The sequence below is a fragment of the Neovison vison genome, chromosome 8 (genome assembly GCF_020171115.1).
Source record: "Neovison vison isolate M4711 chromosome 8, ASM_NN_V1, whole genome shotgun sequence".
In the NCBI taxonomy this organism is placed as follows: domain Eukaryota; kingdom Metazoa; phylum Chordata; class Mammalia; order Carnivora; family Mustelidae; genus Neogale; species Neogale vison.
In genome coordinates, this window is record NC_058098.1 from 95,311,175 (window position 1) to 95,336,034 (window position 24,860).

Below are 24,860 nucleotides of genomic sequence, written 5' to 3' on the forward strand. Positions count from 1 at the left end.
AGCCTGCGAACCAAAAGTTTGAGAGCCAACGCTCTGGTGCAACTCGTGACTGAACAGGCGTGGACGGCTTGTGACCTCGACGATTTTTATTTGTGGTTTCCTGTCAGGACTGAAATTCTTCGATCTCTGCTTGCCAAGGTCCTCCCTCCCTTCGAGGGCATCTTGTTCTCTTCAGCACTGGTCCAGATTTCACGCCCCTCTCGGTACCCTGTTTTCAGGCTGGACCTCCCGGGGACACCCGGGCCTTGCATGGTCCCCTGACCTTCTCAGTCCTCTCTGTCACTCGCTTATCACTTGACTGAGACTCTTGAAGGTCAGGTCTTGGGTTTCTCCAGACCGACGAGCTCCTCCAGGCACTAGCTCGGCTCAACCACATTCAATCACTAAAGGACGGTGCCCGGGGTCAACTAGGCCTGACCGCGCTCACCGGGACCAGGAAGAAGTGTACACGCGAACCTAACGGCACAGTACACTCAGAGCCACCACGCCTTGAGCCGGTCTCCGCCCTCCGGGAGTCCCGGGAGCGTCCAGCCACGTAAAGGGCGGAGCCACGCGCCCATTGGGGGCGTGGCCCCCAGCGCGCGCGGGAAAGGGGCTGGCGTCGTTTGCGCGCGCACAGTCGGCGGCCGCGCGCAGCACGCTCGGGGCCCGGATGGCGGCGGCGGCTGGGAGCGGGACGCCCCGGGAGGAGGAGGGGCCCAGCGGGGAGGCGGCTGCTCCGCAGCCCCAAGCCCCGACGAGCGCGCCCGGGGCTCGTCTCTCGAGGCTGCCTTTAGCGCGAGTGAAGGCTTTGGTGAAGGCCGACCCCGACGTAACCCTCGCGGGACAGGAAGCCATCTTCATTCTGGCACGAGCCGCGGTGCGGCGGGAGCGTTGGGGCCACACGGGGTTGCAGGGCGGAGTGGAGGCCAGGGGCGGGGCCTCGGGTAGCTTTCGGGGGGCGGGGCGTAGCGGCAACTGGGGCGACTTGGGGAGGCGGGGAAGCGAGGAGGGAGGAGAGGGTCTGGACTGGGGGTAAGGAGGTGAGTAAGGTGCCGGCTCAGATTCCGAGACGAAGTGTCGGAGGGAAGACTAGGAGAAAGACGTAACAGACCTGCCTCGTCATAAGGGGTTTGGACAACGACTTCAAGTTGCATTTCGAGTGTCTAACTTAACTTGTAAGAGTGTCAAGTGAAGGAGTGGGGATCTACAGGTGAGGGAGGGACGTGTCTTGCGCTACCAGGGTAGGGGGAAAGGGAATAATAGACACTCATGAAGTCCCGGACTGAAAACCTCTCCAGAGCAGCCCTTACTCCCTTCCCACCACTCAAATAGAAGTGCTCACCAGAATTGTGCTAGAACCCATTGATTCAATTCTCCTTGTTCCCCTCATAGGAACTGTTTGTGGAGACCATTGCAAAAGATGCCTACTGCTGTGCTCAACAAGGAAAAAGGAAAACCCTCCAGAGGAGAGATTTGGGTAGAGTGTCACTGCAGTATTCAGTATCTGGGGGCAAAGAAGGGGAGGGCGGGGGCAGGTTTCCCTCTCACTGCTGGAGAAGCCATCACTGTAAGGTCAGAGGAGCCACAGGGTTTCTCCCTATGATGTCTTCTGTTGGACTGCCACAGTGAGAGAAAGACCTAGCTTTTAGAGTTCCTATGCTTTTGAGTGGCAGGAGAGGTGGTGGGGTAGGTAATGAAGGGAGTCTAAGTGTTGCTAAAGCTAACTAGACCGCTTTGTACCTTTTGCCATGTTGTACCAGGCTGGGCACTACTTTTTCCCCTAGAAGCTGGGAGTTTGATTTCTGCCTCTTTAGTTGGTAACCCCTTTGCCTGTGTAAACTTTTGTATACCTTAATCCTGCTTTCCCTTCTATTTTGCTAGATTCTTCTTTGATGGCTTTCAGAGCAAAAGGGTTCCCCCCCACGCAACAGGGTTTACCTAGAGTTTTCTTACTTTTATAGAGAGACAGCTGATATGTAAGATTTGGTGGTGGAGTAGAAATGGACCTCATGACAGCAAGGGACAAAGTTTATTAATGCCCTTATTTGCATAAAGCGTCTGCCCCTTTTTTATGTGGGTTGTGGCTTTTTAAAGGGGTTGATGTCCAAATGACCAGAATTAGTCAAGTGTCCTTTTACTGTGTGTTTCAGATAATGCAATAGAAGCTGTGGATGAATTTGCTTTTCTGGAAGGTGAGTTCTTTGTTAGTCGGTAACCATTTCTTCCTCTCTCTTCCATGCCCCGTGATCTGAGTTCAAAACCTTATAAAACTGCTATCTGGTTCTTCTTAGGGATAATTCTTTCTGTCTATTTTCTATTAAGTTGGGAAAAACTAATGTTCAATCTAGTGAGACTTAGCAATTTTGATTCTCAGTGGTAACTAGAACTTTTCCCTGAAAATTGCTAATTATATAAAATGAGAGGGTATATAAAGATCCTGGTGGAGTTAGGTGGATTAAGAAGATTCCAATTTTGATCACCATTCTCCTCATATAATGCTATATATATATATAATCTTCCCTTCACCATAATGCTAGAGATCAGAAACAATTGCCAACATTTTGGCAATTTCTTGCTCTTTTTTCTTCTTCAGCAATCTGTATAAAGTCATTATTTTGCCACTGGAGATTGTAATTGCCTTCTGTCTGTTCTTAAGAACTTTGGGTTAACTCATGTACTAAGTCTTGTCATTGAAGTAAAAAATATTTGAGATACTTTATTTTAGCTATCTTTTCTCAGATGGATATCTGTTTCTCTGATAATTCCTAAATCTGATCAGCTTATTTTTCCCTACACATATTCTGATTGAATATGAGAGAGTCATGCACTTTCAGTTCGTTCTCACCTTTACAATACCAGGGCATTCTCATTATCTCCTTAAAGCCTCATTACCTTCAGGAATCCTTTCTGGATATATTTATTTCACTATTTTTCCTCGTTTGTTCTGTATATCAGCCTGGGACTTGCACTCTTTTGTTACATTTCTTTTAAATGTGTTTGAAGATACATTCCCATGGCTAGTTTTAAGTCTAGATTATTGAGTATTCTTTCAATTTGTACATTTTTTTTTAGACAGATTTTATTTATTTATTTGACAGAGAGATCACAAGTAGGCAGAGAGAGAGAGAGAGAAGGAAGCGGGACTCGATCCCAGAACCCTGAGATCATGACCTGAGCCAAAGGTAGAGGCTTAACCCACTGAGCCACCCAGGCGCCCTCAATCTGTAAACCCTTTTCTGCTTACTCATTTTTCTTTCTTTTTTAAGATTTTATTTATTTGTCAGAGAGAATGAGCACAGGCAGAGGCAGAGGGAGAAGCAGGCTCCCTGCTGAGCAAGGAGCCCAATGTGGGACTCCATCCCAGGACGCTGGGATCCTGACCTGAGCCGAAGGCAGCTGCTTAACCAACTGAGCCACCCGGGCGTCCCTACTTACTCATTTTTCTTAAAAAGAACTTGTTAATTGCCTCCCTGAGGAAGGCAGCTTCTTGTGACTGACTTCCCATCAGTTCTCCAAACTTGTTCAGAGCCTACTGTACCTCTTCATTTTTAATTACCAACTTTTCAAAGGATATACAGTCAGATTTGCATTTTAAAGACTTAACACTGCAGACCTCTGGATAATGAATTGGAAGGTGCCAGGAATAGAAGTGGAGAGATCTCAGGTAGTTTTCTACTCTGGTCTCTATCATGGCATAGTACTTAGCTTGGATTTTTAATAAATGGTTACTTATTGAGTGGTGGATGTGTTCACTCATCTTTTGATCCAATAATCTCAGTAATTACATTCATCTGCTCTGCCTACATTAGTAGATCTGAATTTTGGCCATTTTAGCCATTGCAGATTCAGTCAGTATTATATTTTGTACCTGGTAAAGTAAATGTTCTCATGTCCTTAGATGTATATGCTCTAAGTAGAAAATTATTTTTTTCTTTTTTTATCAAGGTAGTATATATCCATGCTTGAAAATCAGTTATCTAATGGCTTATAATGAAAGAGGTGCTGCTCCACACTCTTGTTGTTTTTGTTTTTAGCTTTTAGGTGGTAACTTACATTTCTAAATAAAACGATTCATCCTTGATTTTTCAACTCCAGATGTTATATATTAACTTCTTGCTGTGATAAATGAAGATTTAGGTAACCTATACTGCTCCATAAACCCTTCCTTTCTGATTTTTGGAAGTTATATCATTATTTTTAGTTCCTTTATTACTTTTACAGTTTACAGAACATACTAAAATATCTTTTTTTGTTGTTGTTGTTAACTCCCCACTTTGGAAGGTATGACTATTAGTGGACCCATCCTTTCCTTTCACATTTTTTAACCAACTTGTAGCTTTTACTTGGTGTCATCTATACTATACTTTGACATCATGAAGACTGATAATGTATCGTGTTATCCTAGCTAAATCTCCCATGCTTTACATATCAGTTGAGTGTAGTAGTTGAAAAACAGTACTGTGAACAGTTCTCCAAACATGGAGAACTTCCTTTACCTCTTCTATCCTTTCATCTCTCATAGAGGTACCTTCCCTGCAGGCAACTGTTATTAGTCTTTTGTGTAATTTTCCAGATATTTTATGCAGATGAGTTTATGTGTGTATATTTTTTTCTAAGCCTTTCCTTATGAACACAGATGACAAATGTAAAGTCAATAAATAACAAAACGAACACCATTGCAACCGCTAGCTAGGTCAAGAGATAGAATAGTGTCAGCCCCCAGAAACTCCATATATATTCTTTTTTCTTGGTAGATCTTCCCATCCCCTTTCCTGACATAACAGTATCCTGACTTTTTGGTAATTACTTGATTTTCTTTATAGTTTTACCACATATGCCTGCATCCTTAAACAGTTGATTTGGTTTAATATTTTTTTGAACTTCCTAAAAATGTAACCAGACCACTGTATGTATTCATTGATCATCTTCTGTCCTGGGGCTGTTTTCTTTAGGTTAATGCATTTATGAGATCATCTTTGTGGTTGCATCTATATCTCTTGTTTTCTGTGCTGTGTGACATACTATTGTGTGACAGTATTACAGTTGAACCACTTTAATGTGGATATTTGGATAACTTTTTTTTTCTATTACTAACAATGCACTATTGATGCTTTGTCCTCAGTTTGCCTTCTGCTCCCTCATGACTATGAAGATTCTTACACATATTTCTTTAGGGGTGTGTGCATGTGTGTGTGGATAAAATTGCTGGGACATAGTATATGTATATCTTCCTCTTTTGTAGATATTGCTGAACTTCCTGCATACCTGATTCACATTTCTACCTAGAGTATATGATAATTCGCATTACTCCTCATTCTCACCAACACTTGGTATTTTTTTCCAGTCTGGTAGGGATGTTAATGATAATTGCATAGTACTTTTATTTTGCATTTCCCTGATTACTGGTGACATCTTTTCATATGCATGTCCATTTTCTGAGGTGGGGTGGTGTCTTATTTTTATCTTGGATATTTTGTCTTTTTCCTTACTGATTTATAACTGTATCTGTGATTGTGTGTGTGTGTGTGTGTGTGTATGCTTTTTGTTTTTTATTTTTTCTGAATGTGAATCTTTTTCATCATATGGGAAGCAAATATCTTTTCTGGGTTTATGACTTGTCTTTTCACCCTTTAGGGTATCTGTTGATAAACCAGTTCTCAGTTAAACATAATCAAATGTATTAATTTTTTCTTTATGGGTAATGCTATTTGTTTCCTGTTTTAAGACTTTTTTCCCTGCCCCAAGATCATGAAGTCATTCTCCTATATGCTAAAATTTTTTTAGTTTTCTTGTCTTCTGTAAAACTGCAGTTGACTTTTCTGTGTATCAGACTCCCTGCTGAGCCTGATGCCAGCTCGCTCCCAAGACTCAGGGATCATGACCTAAGCTGAAGGCAGATGCTTAACTGGCTGAGCTACTCAGGCACCCCATTATTTCTTATTTGAATGGTAGAATTCACCAGTGAAGTCATCTGGGGTAGAATTTTCCTTGTGGGAAGATTTATGATTGATTAAATTTTTTTGGATGATACTGGGACCTTTCTGATTTTATTTTATTTTTTGAGGCAGTCCTGTCCTGTTTCCCCCCCCTTGAGTTATGGTTTTTCTAGGAATTTTACATTTATCTAAATTTTCAAATTGGTTGGCATAAAGTTCTTCATAGTATAGCTGACCCTTGAACAGCATAGGTTTTTTGTTTTTTAAATTTTATTATTATTTTTTATAGTAATCTCTATACCCACTATGGGACTCAGACTCATGAGCTCAAGTTCAGAAGTGCATGCTCTTTTGATTGAGCCAGCCAGGCGCCCCAAGTGGACTGGGTTTTTTTTGTTTTGTTTTGTTTTGTTTCTTTCAAGTAGGCTCCTTGCCCAGTGTTGGGCTAAGTCGCATGTTTGGGGCGCCTGGGTCTCAGTCTGTTAAGTACCCAACTCTTGATTTCAATTCAGGTCATGATCTCAGGGCTGTAAGATCTGAACCCTGCATGGGGCTTGAGATCCCACTCCCCCTCCCCCCGACTCACTTGCCCACTCTTTCTCTAAATAAAATCCTTTAAAAAAAGGAAGGAAGGAAGAAAGGAAGAAAGTCATATACCCTATTGACTGAGCCAACCAGGTGTCCCAAACAGCACAGGTTTGAACTATGTGGATATGTGGGGATTTTTTTACAGTATAGCACTGTAAATGTATTTTTCCCCATATTTTCTTTTTTCTAGGTTACTTTATTGTAATAGTACAGTATGTAATACATATAATGTATAAGATGTGTAATTGGCTATGTTATTGGTAAGACTTCTGGTCAACAGTAGGCTATTAGTAGTTAAGTGTTTGAGACTTTTTATAAGTTAACCATTGTTACTTCTGATGGTGCTTTTTGCCTTAAAGATTACTTTTTCTAATGCTTTTATGAGACTGACACGCTACCTACTCCACTGAGGCACCTTGTCTAATACTTTTAAAACTTACCAGCTTTCTTTGTTAGTATTTGCATAGTATGTATTTTTTTTAAATCTTTCTATTTTTACTTGTCCATGTTTGTAAACAAAAGATAATGGGGTTATTTTTTAGAATTTGGGCTTACAGTCTTTTTTTCTTTAACAGGAGCACTTTGTTCATTTATGTTTAATGTAATTAGCAATATATATATATTTTAATATTATGGGTTTAAATCTACCATATTGTTTTGTGTTCCTATTTGTCCTCGTATATGTTTCACTTTTTCTTCTAAATTTTTGCCCTTTTTAAGTGTAGTTTATTATTTCATTTTTTTCCTCCCTCAGGAAATTATATACTTGATTTTAATTGTTACTTTATCAGTTACTGTATGCATTCTTATTTTATCAGAGCCCAAAGGTAGTACCTTTATACTTGTCCTCAAGAAAATAGGATCTTAGAACTATTAACTCTATACAAGGCCTTCTTCCCCATACTTGCTATTATTGTCATGCATTTTTGTTTTGTTTTTGTCAATCCACATAAGGCACTGTTACTGCTGTATTATACAGGCAAGGATATATGAATTTATCCACATATTTTTACTATCTTTGCCCTTTTTATATTTCTGCTTCTCCCTTTGTGATCATTTTCTTTCTTTCTGAAGTAAATCCTTTAGAACTCCTTTAGTATGGGTCTGCTGGTAGCTGACTGTGTTTTTGTGGGGGATTGGTATAAAAAAGCCTTTTTTTTTTTTTTTCATTGTTAAAGGCATCTTGCTGGGGTGCCTGAGTGGCTCAGTTGGTCAGGTGGGGAGCCTGCTTCCCCCTCTCCCTTTGCCTGCCTCTCTGCCTACTTGTGATCTCTCTGTCAAATAAATAAATTAATTAAATAAAGTCTTTAAAAAAGGTGTCTTGCTGAATATAGAATTTTAGGTGCAAAGTTATTTATCATGTTGAAGCTCTCATTCTATTTTTTGGCTTCCATTGTTTCTGTTGAGAAATCACTGTTAATCTTTTGAAGCTAATTTGTCCTTTTTTGTAACTTTTAAAGATTTTATTTATTTATTTGAGAGAGAGAGTGTGTGTGAGAGAGAAAGAGAGCATGAGAGGAGAGGGGAGAAAGTCAGAGGGAGAAGCAGACTTACTCAATCCTGGGTCTCCAGGATCATGACCTGAGCCAAAGGCAGATGCTTAACCAACTGAGCCACCCAGACGCCCCATTTTTTTGGTTACTTTTAAGATTTTGTATTTGTCTTTGATTTCTCTGTAGTTTCTCTTGGTGTATCTATGTGCATATTTCCCTTTCTGGTCTGCTTAGGCTTCTTAAATCTATAGATTAATATCTTTTTCTGTTTTGGAGAAGTGTCAGCGAGTATCTTTTCAGATAATGGCTCTGCTTTGTTCTTTCTTCTTTCTCATTAGGATTCCCATTGAATATATACTAAAGCACAGTCATAATTTTGCCTCTCCATGCTGCATTCTGTGTAGTTTTTTTTTCTGATCTAGCTTAATTCTTTCTCTCATGGTCTTATCTCCTTTAAATTTTATTAATTTCTTAGTTTGCTTTTGTTTTTGTATCTTCAGTTCTGTGAATTCCATTTGCTTTTTTTTCAAATGTATTTTGTCCCTTGTTATTGTATTTGCTCCAGATGTTTTGAAGCTTGTCTTTTTTTTTTCTTTAAGCAAAGTAAATGCAATTGTTTTATAGTCTCTGTCCAGTCTAATATCCACAGTCTCTTGAGGCTGCTTATTTTTTTTTTCCTGACTAGTTCCTTTTGATATTGCTTCATGGTCCTTTTTCCTCTTTATACTTAGTTATCTTGGTGTGTTGGTCATTGTACTTGAAAAAATTATTTGTTGGCTAGTTTGAGGCCTGTATGATGAAATGTTTCTCCAAAGATTTTCAGTTGCTGCTGCAAGGCACCTAGGGGAGTGTGTAAATTTAGGATCTCCTTAATCCAAATTCAGGATCTCTTTAATCCTAATCCAAGACTTGAGGATTCTTGGTTCACTGTGTTAATAAATACATGTGAACCCTGACTGTAAGTCTGTGAGGGGGCTGATTTAATTCTAATCTAGCTTTACTCTGGGGGTATAACCTTTTGGGACTGCACTTTTTAAAAAATCTGACCTTCCCACTTGGGCAGAGTCTTAGATTTGACTCAGCTAACATTTCTCAGCTGTCTTTTGGACTGGCAAATGACCTCAGGGTAAAAGCAGATTTGGAGGCTGGGTTTACTTTGTGTTCTTACTTTCTCTAGATCTTGGATTTCACTTTTATTGATGTTTTCAGTGCTCGAAGGATTTTCTTATTTCAGTCAGCTTTATCATTTGATTTTAGTGGGAACTTGGCCTTTATCACAAGAAGAAACTGTTTATTTTTTTTAACTTAGAGGTATTTTTGCTTTGTTTTCTTATATGTTCTTTTCTCTGCATTATCTGTTTTATTCTAGGTTTTTTTTTTAAATGAATTTTAGTTTTTCCTTTCATTTTACAGTTTGCCCAGTAATTTTCATTCTGTTTAGGATTGAGGGAGAAAGAAGGCTGTTTGGAAGCTGTATATACATGGGAAGGTGGTTTTTTTTTTTGCTTGGCACTGGGACTTGAGGGTGGGCAGAGGTGGGACCAGATGTTATGCTGGGGCCCTGAATGCCTTACTATGGGACAGTAGCATTTCAGAGGCTTCTCCAGTTCTGCAGATAATTTATTTAGTTTATTGGAAGAGAGACATCTGATTTTTTCCCATTTAGCTTTAAATGTTTGTCCTTCTGGTAATGCTACAGGCTGGAAGGGATGTAGGAAAGTGGGGCCAACTATTTCTCATGTTGACCCTCAAGTCATTAATCCTTTCTAGCCTGTGCTGCTTTCTGTCGTTCCTGGGGTCTGTGTCTGCCTGGAGACTGTCCATGAGTCTCTTGGGCAGATGGGCTCCCACCTCTGCTGCTCCTTCTATTCATTCTAGGCTTATGTTTTTTTCCCTGCTCTATTTATAAACATACTTCAATCAGATTTCTGTTATTCAGCTTTTTGATGAAATCTCTTAATTGCTGATAGGCCCCATTATTATTTATACTTTTTAAAACCTTATTTTCTTTTGAATGGAATCTTGGATGGGAGGACATACAAACTTGTGGGTTCAGTCTCCCATCTTGATTTGGAACTTTCTCAGAAGATTATAAACTTTTTGCTTAGAAAATTTAATCTCATTTTTATTTTGTATCATGCTTTGTATGGAATTCTCAAGTGCTCATTAACTAACATGGCAACTTCTTTACCCTTTCCCTACCTCTAATTCTAACTCTCTGGACCAGTATGCTTAATTCCCAGCTGCCCAATTTCCATAGTGACATGTTTATCCTCTGAGATCTTTTGGATGGCTCTTCCTCAAAATGAGTATTTTGGTCTTAGAGAACTGCCAGTACCAATGCAGTTTCCCCTTGAACTTTGGCCCGGTTTGTTAAACTTATTCAGTTCTTGAGGCACCTTGCTTTATTTGTTGCTCTTTGTTTTTTTTGTTTTTGTTTTTGTTTTTTTTTTTTAGGAACTTTGGATTGATGGCTGAGCTCGGCAGTTTTGTGAGCTTTCACCTGCATCCTCTGGCCAGCCCCTCTCCTGCAGGCCTCTGCCTTGAAGAACAGACTATTTGGAATATTGTACTTACATGCTTTTCCTGTTCTACCATCATCTAAACTGGGATAAACAGAGGTCTCACCTGTTAGCTTTTCTTTACAAGGTCTTCCACTACTATGTCTTCCATTTCAGGCGTGGATGCAGCCTCTTTTGAGGCAGAGGAAAAGAAAATGATTTTTGTAGGTTGCCTAATGAATGCTAAGGACCATAATAAACGTCTCTGATCAGTTTCAACCTAGTGTGTTTTATAACCTTGCCTTTGTCCTTGCCATGATGACTGGAAGGCCACCATGCCCAGTCACAGACCATCTGATCTTTCTTGCCAGCTGTTCTAAACCCCAGTCCTTTGATTTATATGCTTTTTCCCAATGTGTCACCAGAATGTGATTTCAGAATTTATGGGATGTCACTTAAGGTTTTCAGAAGTTTAAATAAATGTGATCCTAGATTAAAATCAGTTAAATTTTAATAGCTTTATTGAGATATAATGCACATACTATACAGTTCACCCATTTAAAGTGTACATTTCAATAGTTTTTAGTGTATTTTAGTGTATTCACAGATATGTGCAACTACTACCACAGTTAATTTGAAAATATCTCCATATTAATGGAATCATAAGATCTGTCGCATTATGTATCTGGTGTCTTTCACTTAGGTACTGTTTTCAGGGTTTGTTTATTATGTTATAGCATGTAGAAGTACCCATTCCTTTACTTTTATCTTTTAAATTATGGTAAAACATATATAACCTAACATTTGCTTTTTTAATTATTTTTAAGTGTACAGTTCTATGGCATCAAGTACATTCACATTGTTGCAATCATCATGTTGCATCATCATGTTGCAATCATTGCAATCATCACTGTCATCCATCTCCAGAACATTTTTCATCTTCTGAAACTGCAACTGTAGCCATTAAACAATAACTCCCAGCCTCCCCCACTTAGATCCTGGCTAAATTTTGGTTTTTAAGGGAAGGTCTGGGTGATCTAGCAAGAGGGAGGCAAAGTACTTGGAAAGTAGTGGTTAAGGAGAGCACCAGGAAACCGACTGAAACACTTGACCATTTTCCAGATTCACCTGTGGCCATTGTTTGAAATGCCCATTTCTGGACCTTGCTACTCCAGGCCTAATAAATTAGAATCTCAGAGGGTGGAGCCCCAAGAATCTCTTAGTTTTTTCAAATAAATTTCCCCAAGTAATTTCCTTCCTACCACTTGTCCACAGATCTACAGGAGGGCAGAGGGCAGTAAAGTATGAACGTAGAAAGTCTGGATTAGAAAGGAATCAAGGCAAATAACCACCACTCTTTAAGAAGTAAGAGGGGAGTATCAGATTTTGTAGGTCATCTGGTGAAGGTCATCAAGGAAAGGACTGGGCACAATGGTGTGGAGAAAGATTCAAAACCAAAGGAGCACCTCAGTGATAACTGTCAGCAAAGCTGGTGGTTGAATCTACTCAGTGTGATCTCTAGTGTATCAACACTCCCTGTCTGTACAGTCCTCATAATGCTTGGTGCCTGGTTCATGGGCCTCTCATGGTTGGACTGATTCATCATTTATAAAATAGCCATGTCTGGTAAAAAGTGGTTTGGAATGCTGGCATAAAGCCTTCAGGTGGCCTAGGAGTCCAAGGGCTCTTGCATTCCTGGGCCGTAAGCAGCAGGGGGAGGCTGACTCCCCGAGCCCTTGGTGAAGGCAGCCACCCTTAGACCACGACTTCCTGGATATGTTCTGTTCTGCTAGATCAGGTTGAGGCTGTGACAATTTTAGGGATTAACTCTGAGTTTCCTGAGAAATGACCATTACACTTTCCCTATGGATTCTGGCCCAGAAGCCTCCAGACTCTTTCTAAGCAGTGTATCCATCGCAATACAGAATTCTCGCTGCTCTTTGACTGCAGGTTGCTTGAACTTCAGAAACATGTTGTTCTGATTGCAAGATCTGGTGAAATGTGACGGAAACAAGTGTGAGGCTCTGCATAGAAGTGAAAGATCAAAGCCCTTTGCTCATAATGATAAGCTCCAGTATGTGAGCTATGGTAGATCGCCCCAGGAATTTGGACATAAACTAGGAACATTGCCCCTTGAAAGTAGAACCTCTAAGTCAAACATTTCAGAGGCTGAATTGCTCCCAGACTCAACTAGATCTGATCAAATATATGAAGAATAGTGTACAGTCAGTAGAGGGCACTGGTTAGTCATGGAAGAGAGGAAGGAGTTCCAGAGACAAGTTGCTAGGTAGGGTAGCTTGAAACTTCGCCAGTGCTCAAGAGTCCTACGGTCCCACTGATAAGTTGTGTCAGCCTGTCCCATCAGGTGCCTTCCAGTACTGCAGTCCCATCCAACTCCCGTTGTCCGTGGGGTCACTGTGGGATCTGGGCCCTTTCCATCTTACTGTTTTGTCATTGCCTTCTATGTTGTACTGTCCAAGAGAACTTGCTGTGGTGATGGAAATGTTCTCTGTCCACGTGTAGCCACACGTGGTTGTAATGTAGCCACCTGCCACAGTAGCCACTGAGCAGTTGAAATGTGGAGCTAAACCTAGTTGTAATTTTTTTACTTTAAAAATTTATTTTGTTTCAAGTTTTTGTTTAAATTATAGTTAGTTAACACATAGCGTAATATTGGCTTTAGGAGTATAAATTTTATATTTTACTTCAAGTAAATAGCCAGAAATCTCAGCCACAGCATCTTCTCCCTGGAACTCTAAACTGTGGAACTGTGGGCGCAATAACGTTTTTAAGCCTCGGTGACAATAACGGTCACTACTCCGTAAGGAGGGTCACAGAATAGTTGCAGTAAAGCCCTCAGCACTGTGGGGCACATAGTACTAAGTCAACACTAGACATTGTTATGAAAGCTTTCGCCAACTAGCGTCTTCAGCAATGCTACTGAGCAGTGAAGCCATTTTTATTCTGAACGTCGCTCACCTATGGTAACAAAAGCTCTAAATAAGAAATGAGGGCTCCACCAAGCACACGTGAGGGAAATACCATAAACAGATGTGTCTCCGTATCAGCCATCAAGCTTCATTAATGAGAGTCTGCTTCTGAGGAAAAGGTTCATTTTGATGTGCTGACGATCCCAGGTTTCTTAGCTTGAGACATCCTCACTGAGCTTATTAATGTCAATGTGAAGGACCTCTTTGGAGATGCCAGGGAGCTGTTACCCAAGACAGACAACAAGCTCCTTTTGCTTTCTGCTCCCTAATTGAGTCTAGTACAGTGAGTGGAGAAAGACATGCTTTTACAAATCATTTCATGGTGTTTTCTTGAGGCGCTGCTAATTAGCACATCTCTACCTTATTAGAGATGATAAATAGAGACCGACGAGGCCTCCTCTGGGCAGAGAGTTGTAGAAATCATCTGTCCTCATCTCAGGGATATCAGGTCAGAGTGACACAAAGCAGAGATCAAAGTTTGACTTTTTAAATTACACTAAAGCTAATGAACTTACTAAAGACTCTTAGTGCATTTTAAAGAAATGTGCCCTTTCAGAGCAAGTAACTGTGAAACTGTATTTCAAAATGATGGGCAATTGTATTGCTTATTTGCCTTACCTACAAAAAGAAACGTTGCGCCTTTGGTGCTTTGGAATAGTAAAATACTCACCAGGTGATTGCTGGCTGAAAATCTTAGGGATAATTTTGGGGTTCCTCCTCATGCCACTGTTGCTGTATGGTGCAGCTAAAAGCAAGAAACCAAATTGTTTTTTCACCTAATTGTCATCCTTAACTGTGAATGACATGAATCACAGTTATTTCATGAAGCATTTGTAAATGTGAAAAGGTCTGTAAGTCAGAAGTGTGTCCTAATAGAGAAAAATGTCAGACATAACTGAGGTGGGGAGAGAAAATCCCGAAGAGCTCATTGTCATGGGAAACCCTCAAGCTCAGAGCATAAGACGTAGACTGTGGCCTAATAGCAGACACTTAGACATAGGACAAGAGGAGACCCTAAGCCGGGGTGGCACTGGGAGACAGGAGAGGAGAGCAAATATGCCAGCAGGTGCCAGCGTATCAGTATTTGTGCTAATAAGGATGAGTGAGTGTGCCTAGGTGGCTCAGTCATTAAGCGTCTGCCTTCAGCCCAGGTCATGATCCCCTAGGGTCCTGGGATTGAGTCCGCATTGGGCTCCTTGCTCAGTGGGGAGACCGCTTCTCCCCCTACCCCTCCTCCCCTGCTCTTGATATCTCTCTCTCACTCTGTAAGATAAATTTTATATATATATATATATATATATATATATATATGTATGTATAAAATACACATATATGTTTTTATATATATATTAAAAACGTGTATATATATACATATATATATAATACATATATGTGTGTATATACACATATATATATATATATTTTTTAAAAGGATGGGTGAAGTATTGATGGTGGTGTGCCCTAAGGTTCAGGAATGCAGCCTATGGGGCCCTGAGTGGCCGAACAGTCCTCCCCTCAGAGGATTTCACAAGGGGCTTCCTCTGTGTTAAGCTTCTGGAAAGGGCCTAGATTTATCTGAGGTTTGATTTCATCACTTTATATAGCTAGTGGTTCAGGAATGATGGTATAATCAGCCCTGAGGCAGGTGCCTGTTGAGGCTGGCAGGGGGAGCCAGGGGTTACAGGCTGGGATGGTTGGATGGTCCTCCTCCAGGTGACACTAAGAAAAGCCTGCCCAGGGGCACCGGGGTGGCTCAGTGGGTTAAAGCCTCTGTCTTCAGCTCAGGTCATGATCCCAGGGTCCTGGGATCAAGCCCCGAGTCGGGCTCTGCTCGGCGGGGAGCCTGCTTCCCTTCCTCTCTCTCTGCCTGCCTCTCTGCCTGCTTGTGACCTCTGTGTGTCAATAAATAAATAAATAAATAAATAAAATCTAAAAAAAAAAAGAAAAAAATGAAAAGCCTGCCCAGTATTCTGGAAGACAAGAGGAAACTGCAGGTATGCTCCACTGATAATTAGAATTGTTATGGCAGATGTAAACTGGAGGGGAAATCCTAGGGCTGATCATGCCAAAGGCCAGGTCTGACCAGCTCCTCTGCTCGGAAGCCTCTGTGACTATTGACCCTCAGGGTAGGGTCCGAGCTGCTTACGTAGACTTTACAAGGTCTTCATGAGGTTTTTGTGCTGACCCACCTTGCCTGTCCCTCTGTGCTCCTCCCTGCCCTCCTTGGCTCCAGCCACCTCATTTCCTGAGGGAGCCGTGGTCTCTGTGGCTCGGTGGGTGCTGTTCCCTCTACCTGCTGTACATTTCTGCTCATCCTCTTCTCTCCGTTTGCTGGTCCAACGTGGATGGCTGGGAAACGTTTCCTGGCTTCCCTCTAGGTGACAGTGGGTGCTTTTCCTCTATGGCTCTCACAGGGCCCATCTCTCCCCATTTTTTTTTTTTTTTTTTTTGTCCATCTCTCCCCATCTTAAGTCTCATCACACTGTTGGAATCAGTGCTTGGTGCCCTGTCTGTGTTCCCGTTAGACGGCCTGCTCTGTAAGGGGGGATGGCGTCTGCCTGCCACTCTGTTCTGGCCTCAGTGCCCCCACTCTGGCTCTGGTGTGAGACAGGTAAAAGATTTGTTTGAAAAAATTGTGTTAAAATATTTATAGTTTAAAAAAGCGTATGTAGGGCGCCTGGGTGGCTCAGTTGGTTAAGCAACTGCCTTCGGCTCAGGTCATGATCCCGGAGTCCTGGGATCGAGTCCCGCATCAGGCTCCCAGCTCCATGGGGAGTCTGCTTCTCCCTCTGACCTTCTCCCCTCTCATGCTCGCTCTCTCTCACAACTAAATAAATAAAAATCTTTAATTAAAAAAAATATTGTAAAAAAAAAAGCGTATGTAAATCTATGATTACGATTAAAAAAAAACAAAAAAAAAACCAAACCCTTAACAACACAGAAGATCAATTCAAAAGTCTCATTCCCTTTAGTCCAGCTCCACCCCTGAGCTCCCCATCCCTGTAGGGGTCCACTGTGGCCGGTTTGCTGTGCTCGCCTGCCAATTTTGTATGCATGCTCGTTCATGCAGATGTAATCTTAAGGCTATAAAGGGAAAAACCAAACCATATAATATAGTACATCTGTGATCTATAGGATATATATATGGACACCCACACCATTTATAAGTGTTTATGTGTGTGTGTGTGTGCGCGCCATTAACGTTCTAAGTTGTAAGCAACAGAAATAAAACTGATTTTAAACAGAAAAGGAATTTAATGTCAAGTAGCTCATAGAATTGATGAGAGGCTGAAGAAGCAAGCTTGGAAAGTGGGAAGAATGGGAAGCTGGATGACTAGCATCACAGTCAGAGACCCCTACAGGGCAGATCTGTTGGGGACAAGTGCCTGTCCCCTGAGCCACGACTCCTCCACTGGGCCCGACGGCCTCCATCAGCACCTCTCACTGCTGCTGGAGCTGCCCCTATCCCGAAATGCTGCCCCTCTCTGCTTTTCCACTACCTCATTCTCTGTGCAGACGCCCTGACAGGGCACTGACTGTGGCTTGGTGGGAGCCGGCCGCCGGCTGTGAAGGCACGGGATCTGCAGGCGTCTGCACGCTGTCTCCTAGGAAGGTGGCCTCTGCCTCCCGCTACATCTTCTCCTCTCATGGTTTTTCTTCTAGTAGTTTCTGTATTCTTTTAGTGCCTGAGTTTTTGATCCATCTGGCATTTGGTCCATTGAGGGACTTGGGAGCCATCATTACTTTTTTTCTGGATGGCTACTTGGTTTTCCAGATGCCATGTAAAAAATAATCCATCCCCATCCCCACCCTCAGCACATGGTGTTTTGATACGCCGCCCTTTAAATGTGTGACCTCTCATACATGTTTGGATAGGTGTATTTGTGGATTCTCTGTGCTATTGCACTGACCCATCTATTAGTGTACTAGTTCCAAATTGTGTATTTAAAGCTTTTGTCAAAAGAACCCATCTATGTTTTTGGAAGTTTACATTCTGAAGTGACTTCAGACTTGAGTTGCAAGGTTAGTACAAAGAACTATATTCCCTTCATCTGGACTTGCATTTGCTTTATCACTCTCTTTATTACATGTTAGTATTGTATAATTTTTACTGGGAGCCATTCAAGAGTAGATTGCAGACACGATACCTCCCGTGAGACAATGACAAACATCAGGAAATTTAACATTGCTGCAATGGTATTATCTGATCTATGGATTTATTTAAATTCTGTCAGTCGTCTTAGTAATGTCCTATAAGGTAATTTTCATCATCATTTTTTCTCATCCAGATGCAATCCAGGATCATTCCTTTTATCTAGTTTTCATGCCTCTTTTGTCTTTTTCGATCTGTGTCAGATCTTCAGATTTGTTATTCATGACTTTGGCATTTTTTAAAAAAACGGCCCATTTTTTTGTTTTTGTTTTTGTTTTTTTTAGAATATTATGTAGTCATGTACAAAATTTTAAAAAGTCACATAATATAGTGTTCATATCAGTCAGGTCCTGGTGGAAAACAAAGGCCCTCAGGAAGTTCAAGAGACTTTAGTAAAGGGACAGTTTTCAGAGGTATGGGTAGGATTAAATGACACAAGGGTCTTTGAGAAACTGTCACCATCCCTAGGCCTGAAGGGGGGAGGGGAGGAGACATTTCATGAGAGCTGGTAAGAGCCAAAGCTTGGCGGAGAAATTGCATCCTTTGCTCAGAAACACCCTTCAGAACGGGGAATTTGCAGGATCCTCTGCCCTCCTTCCACACTTTTATCTCTGCAGTTACTCCCATTGGCTGAGTTCAAGCAGAATTAGGGGCAAAGAACAGCAGCAAGGCCAGCTTCCTGGGGCTCAGAGTAGGTCTCAGAGTAGGGTGAAAAGTGGAGGGTAGGGATAGACTTCTTTTTTTTTTTTTTTAAGATTATTTATTTATTTATTTCACAGAGAGAAATCACAAGTAGATGGAGAGGCAGGCAGAGAGAGAGAGGGGAAGCAGGCTCCCCGCTGAGCAGAGAGCCTGACGTGGGACTCGATCCCAGGACCCTGAGATCATGACCCGAGCCGAAGGCAGCGGCCCAACCCACTGAGCCACCCAGGCGCCCCGGTAGGGATAGACTTCTAATGAAAAACAGCCGTGCCCATCCACGCCCTTCCAGCTCTGTTCCTCAGAGACAGCCACCCACAGGGATTCTAGTTTCTCTCTTTAGTATTTATTTCCATATTTCTAAACAATTTTTAAAAATGTATCAATTGATGTCCTTTCTACCTTTTCCCCTTCTTTCTCTCCCATCATAATTATATATTTTTGTTGTTGTTAAGTCAATAGACAGTGCTTATAGTATTATGAGTGTGCAAAAATTGTTCACTGCCATGCCAAGAAGTTTGTGATGCTTGAGCCTCTTTTCTTTTTGAATTCCTCATTTTCTTTTGTAGTAATAAGCATTTTGGTTTTTCATTTGCCTAGCTATCTACAAGTTTCTTACTAAGTTTATCCAGACACTGTAACATCTATGTACCATGACTTTCTTTAAAATTTTTCACATGCTCAAACATATCTGTTTCTTTATTTTATATTTCTCTGTCTTCCTGTTCCAATCTGGAAACGTTGGGGCCTAGACCAGCTACCTGATGTCATCTGGAACTTTCCCTTCACTGTTGTGGTAGGCAGAACTGTAAAGACGGTCCCCAAGATTCCCATGCCCAGGTTATTCAGGCAAACACAACTCAAGGTATTACTCTGGGAGACTTCGCAGGTATTATTAAGGTCACTAATCGGCTGACCTTAACATAAGGAGATTATCCTGCTGGGCCCAATGTAGCCACATGAGCCCTTAAAAGCCACTTGGGTGGCTCAGTTGGGTAAGCATCTGCCTTCAGCTCAAGTCAGGATCCTGCATCGGGTTCCCTGCTCAGTGGAGAGTCGGCTTCTACCTTTCCCTCTGCCTGCTGTTCCCCCCGCTTGTGATGTCTTTCTCTCTCTCTCTCTCTCTCTCTCCCTCTCTCTGGCTGGCAAATAAATAAAATCTTAAAAAAAGCGGAAGAGGGGGGCAGAGAAAGAGATGTGGCAGGAAAGATGGGCCACAGGGAGGTCAAAGAGATTAGAAGCGTGACGGATTTGCCTTGCTGTTGCAGGCTCTCAAGGTGAGGGAGGGAAGCCAGGAGCCAAGGAATGGTCTCTGGAGGGTGGTCTGGAAGCTGAGACTGAACCTAAGGAGCCAGGGGCCTCAGTTCTGCAACCAGATGGAACTGAACTCTGCCAACAGCTTCAGTAAGCTTGGAAGCAGAGTCCGTCCAGAAAGAAATTCATCCTGCAATGTTTTGGTTTCGGCCTATGAGGATCTGAGCAGAGAGCCAGCTAAGCCACACTGTGCTTGGACTTCTGTAAGAACTGGGTGATAATGAACTTGTGTTACTTTAAACCATGAAAGTTGTGGTAATTTGGTACATCAGCAAGAAAAATGTAGTACAGCTCTCATCATGTAAAAAATGCCATGGGCTTCCTCTCATCTTCCTTGTGTTGGGGTCCCCATTTCCTAGAGCTCTCGTCTTCCTCCTAGAACGTATTCTCTAGTGTAGCTGTTCTCAAACGTAGTGGTCTCAGGAGACTTTGATGCTCTTAAAACTTACTGGGGACCCAAAAGAACATTCATCAGTGTGGTTATACCTATCAATATTTACCATGTAGAAGCTAAAGCTGAGAGATCTTTATTTTTATTTTTAAAAAAGATTTTATTTGTCAGAGAAAGAGAGAGAGAGAGCGCGCACAAGCAGGGGGAGCCATAGACAGAGGGAGAATCGGGCTCCCTGTTGATCAAGGAGGCCATTGCAGGACTTGATCCCAGGACCCAGGGATCATGACCTAAGCCAAAACCCCGGGATTGTGACCTGAGCCAAAGGCAGATACTTAACAACTGAGCCATCCAGGTGCCCACAGAGAGATCTTTAAAATGTTCATTAGTTCATTTCAAAATAACAGTGATAAAAAATACTGCATAACTAATATAAGAACATTCTTTATAAAAATATAGTTTTTTAAAAAACAATGATTACTGAGAAGAGAGCCCTTGTTTTATAGTTTTGAAAATTTCTTTGATGTCTGGCTTGGTAGAAGACAGCTAGATGCTCATAGTTGAAGCATATGAAGAAAATCTGGTCTCAACACAGATGTAGCTGGAAAAACAAAGACCTCAGTGATTCCTAAAATACTCTGAGGGATCCCTGAAGTCCCTTGGCCACGCTTTGGTACTACTGCTACTGTGGTCTCTTGTTCAAATATGGTCCAGGGACCCGCAGCACCAATATCACCAGGATCTGATAAGAATGTGGACTCTTAGGCCTTCTGAATCAGAACGTACCGTTTAATAAGATGATCAGGTAGTTCCCATGCTCAGGAAAGCCTGAGAGGCCATGTTTGAGGAAAATCCTCAGTCCTTCCCCCTGCACGTGTCTTCTTCCCTCTCACACACTAGCACACTCAGAGCCCTTCTCACGTCCCACATGGGGAGGTGTGTGTGAGGTACTGTCAAGAAATTCTCCAGCACCAGGTGGGTGTCCTCCAATTCTGACACTATCTACCATGAAATCACATCAAATCCCACAGGTTGGGGGCTCAGTTCCACCAAACTGCCTCCTACTTCAGATGCCAATCGCAAGCCCAGGTCTTGTGCTTCTGACGATGATCAGCTATAAATCTGAGGCCCCATGACCCGTCCTTAGGTCTGACTAAGTTACTAGAGTGGCTCACAGAACTCAGGGAAACACTTAGGTTTGCCAGTTTATTAAAGGATATGATAAAGTATGCAGATGAACAGCTAGATGAAAAGATGCATGGGACACGGTCTGGGAGGGTCCTGTGTGTCACCCTTCTGTATGTCGATGTGTTTACCTGCCTGGAAGGTCTCAGAACCCCTACTATTGAGATTTTACACAGGCTTCTCACATAGGCCTGATCAATTATTAACTCTATTTCCAGCTCCCCCACCTCTGGAGAAGGAGGATGGGGCTGAAAATTCCAAGCTTCTAATCATGGCTTGGTCTTTCTGGTGACCAGCTCCCATGCAGCAGCTCACCAAGAGTGCCCTCACTAGAACAAAGATCCTGCTTTCATTCAGGAAATTCTAAGAATCTTAGGAACTCTGTGCCAGGAACAGAGATAAAAACAAAACACTTATTTTCTCATTATAAATCACTATATCATGGGCACTTCCTCAGTTCCCTGAGTCCTTGCATGTCTTAAAATATCTTTATTCTAGCCTCATGTTGACTTGATAGTTTTGCTGGGTATAGACTAGATGCTCAGCTAGATGAAAATCATTTTCATTTTCAACTTCAGTTTTCCTAGAGAATAAATCAATGGCATCTGGTGGGAGATTAGGGACATTCCTTATCTTGGCAGGCTTGGGGAAGGGACCCAGGGGATGCTAACCTTCCTGTAAATAGACTTTCAACCAAGCTGCATGTTTTCAGCCCTTTGCCTGATTTCCGTTTTCCTCAGGAATTGTTCCTCTGTGTCCTGAGGCTTTACCAGGGTCTGTAGGGGCAAACCCTTCTCATTTTTAACTCCCTCTACTCCATAAAGGCCTACCCAGTTTATAGTTTCCCTTGTTCCTACCATTCTCTTCAGTTTACACATTTGTTTACTATTTCACTGTCCTTTGGTGGTGTTTCAATGGCTGTATTTGCTCAGGAGTCTCCCAAATGATTTAATTACCAGGATACTATCAAACGTTCTGCTATCTGCTGGGTCTAAAAGAGTTTTCCTAGTCTGTCTTTCACTGTTATTTTTTATATGAACTTTATAATCAGCTTGCCTGAGCCCAAAAGCCATTGGCATTTTTACTGAGATCATATAAATTTATAGTTTAATTTAGGAAGAACTGACATCTTTAAATTATTGAGTCTTTTGAGAACAGAATATACTTTTCCATTTATTCAATTATTCTTTTATATCCCTCACTAGAATTTGAAAGTCTGCTTCCTTCAGATTTTGCTCATGTCTTATATTGTCTCTTTGACTGCTATTATAAATGAGATCATTTCTTCTATATACTTTGTAACTGTTCGGTGTTTCACTTACCATTTTATCACAGGAGTCTTTTTGATCTTGATGTGTATAAATCTCCTTCATATTTTAAAATGTATCAACTAGATTTTTGTTTAGTTTGAAAAGTAATATTTAACAGCATAAAATTTATTAAATTTTTAATAACAAAAATTATTAAAAATATAAAAGCAAATACAATGAAATGTAAATTTCCCTCTCATCCTGGTCCCCTAATTCACCCCCAGTTGATTACTGTGGATTATTTATTGTATAATCCTTTCAGAACATTTAAAAAAAATGCATGGGTATATGCACATGCAAAAAAATCTTGAAATGGCTCTCTTTCTCCCTTTTGAGTGAGACCCCAAAGCCTGCAACAACACCATAGATGCCTTTGTTTGTGGTGGTTTAACTGCCTTTGTAGGTCATGCTAAGAGATCATAAGAGAACACTGGCTGCTTCAGCAACTCTCCCTCTGGACAATAAGGTGTAGAGGCTGAGAGATTTCTTTGGAGAGTGTTGTCAGTGTGCTTGGTCAAGTGAACAGGGCTTCAAGACCATCTCCCAGGGAGCCGGACCCGTTGCCTGCCATTTATTAGGAAGAAAGGTAGTACCTATTTCTCCCTGGAGATGGTGCAAAGGCTAATTTGAAACTGTCTACCAGGGCATTGAGTGAAGAGGGGTAGCTATGCTCCAGTTGAGATGCATTTTCAGTAGCTGTGGGACAAAGGTGCATGTTTTGGGGGTACAGCTGTGTTTGGGGAGCAGCCTGGGGTTGTTTGGGTCCCACCCCGCAGGCTTTTCTGGTGGGACTATGTGATCCCAACAGAACGAGTCTGTGAGAGGGAAGGGTTGTCCGGAGCCAGACAAGATGCAGCTCCTGTTCAAGGGCTCCACACCCATGGGTCGCTGGTGAGAGAAGCTCCAAAAAGGAGGGGAGAAAAAGAAAAATCAAAACCCATAACAGCTTTCTATAAAACCAGCATCTGGAAGCTCTGACTCTGTCACACTCAGAGAAACTGGCTCCTGAGCCTCTGTACGGCTGTGGAAACCACCCTCTCACTCTAGACCCTCTTCCCCTGCATCCCAGGCTGGGATGCAGTAGCTGTAGCCCGTGGTGGTTTGGAGAGGTGAGATGGGGGGAAGGGAAATAATCAAATTCACCCCCACTCCCAACAGCACCCACCTGCAGACAACCAGCTGGGCCTGACAAAGAAGAAGTTTTATACTGAATGGATTGTTAAATTTTCAAAATGAGGTTTTCCTTAGAAGTGAATGTGACTGGTGGCTTTTCGATGATCTAGCAGTGGCTCGAGAAGAGAAGAGTAAGAAGAAATCCACTGTGTGAGTTTAGGCAGAAGTGGTGGGAAAGAATTAACTTACTTTCTTCGTGCACCCTATTTCAACTGACTCTGGCTCCATCCAAAAAACAACCCCTATCCCCCCAAATCCCAAAAGCCTCCACAGATAGGGCCGTATCATACCCACAATTATGCCCTTTACTTTTTACCTAGTACTCTGTCTTAGAGATCTTCCCTTCCCCTCCCAGCACACCCATGTGCCTATTTTTAAGTCTGTTATGTGGTGTTCAACTGTCTGTACAAACATATTTATTTAGCCATTCCTCTATTGGTAAACAATGAGGATTTTTCCAACCCTTGCTTTTCATACAATGTTGCAGTGAATATCTTTGTTCATTTTTTTGCTTGCATGGAGGAGGGTATCTATTTAATACATTTCTGGAAGTAAGATGACTGAATTAACCACTATGTAAATCTTAAATTTATGATCCTCCAAAGAAATTGCACCAATTTGTATTGCTTCCAACGGTTTCCTCATAACCATGCAGATATTGTGTATCATCAAATGTGTTAATCTTTGCCAGTATGAGATGTTAAAAAAATAGTACCTTGGCGATTCATAAATAATAAATGAGATTGAGCATCTATTCACAGGTTTGTAAGTCATTTGTATTTCTTTTTCTAGAAACTTCATATATATGTCTTTATAGATTAATTTTTAAAAAATGTGTTGCTAGCTAGGTTTTTGAGTCAGCCAGTGAGTAAGTGGGTGAGGAATGAGAGAGTGAGCTGAAGCCCATGAGGGGACATTGGAATGTGGCCAGGATCTTTAATCTGCTTTCTTTCCTTCCCTTTGTCCTTTGGGTTTGTATCTAGACATCTGGGTTTGAGATTCTGCAGAGCATTGATTTCCCTACTTTTCTGTCCCCCTCCTACCTGCACTAAGCCCTCTGGGTCCATAGGAGCCAGAACCATGCAGGTGAGTAGTGGTCAGGTGCCAGTGGAGGGGCACCGGGCAGGACCCTCCCCCCCCCCAAC

The 24,860-nt window shown here is 41.8% G+C and overlaps 1 protein-coding gene across 1 annotated transcript; it reads left to right on the plus strand.

The window, feature by feature from the left end:
- Positions 1-629: 629 nt before the first annotated feature.
- Positions 630-10,779, plus strand: POLE4 (DNA polymerase epsilon 4, accessory subunit). Its single transcript, XM_044261494.1, has 4 exons — positions 630-859; positions 1,375-1,459; positions 2,133-2,174; positions 10,457-10,779. The coding sequence occupies exons 1-4, from the start codon at positions 653-655 to the stop codon at positions 10,468-10,470; spliced, it is 348 nt and encodes a 115-aa protein (XP_044117429.1). The 5' UTR covers positions 630-652; the 3' UTR covers positions 10,471-10,779.
- The last annotated feature ends 14,081 nt before the right edge of the window (positions 10,780-24,860 follow it).

What these genes read in the sequence shown, in the direction of transcription:
- POLE4 (XM_044261494.1), top strand. Translation starts at nt 653, where the DNA reads ATGGCGGCGGCGGCTGGGAGCGGGACGCCCCGGGAGGAGGAGGGGCCC. An exon ending in TCATTCTGGCACGAGCCGCG is followed by an intron (nt 860 to 1,374) that starts GTGCGGCGGGAG and finishes TTCCCCTCATAG; the next exon opens with GAACTGTTTGTGGAGACCAT. An exon ending in CCTCCAGAGGAGAGATTTGG is followed by an intron (nt 1,460 to 2,132) that starts GTAGAGTGTCAC and finishes TGTGTGTTTCAG; the next exon opens with ATAATGCAATAGAAGCTGTG.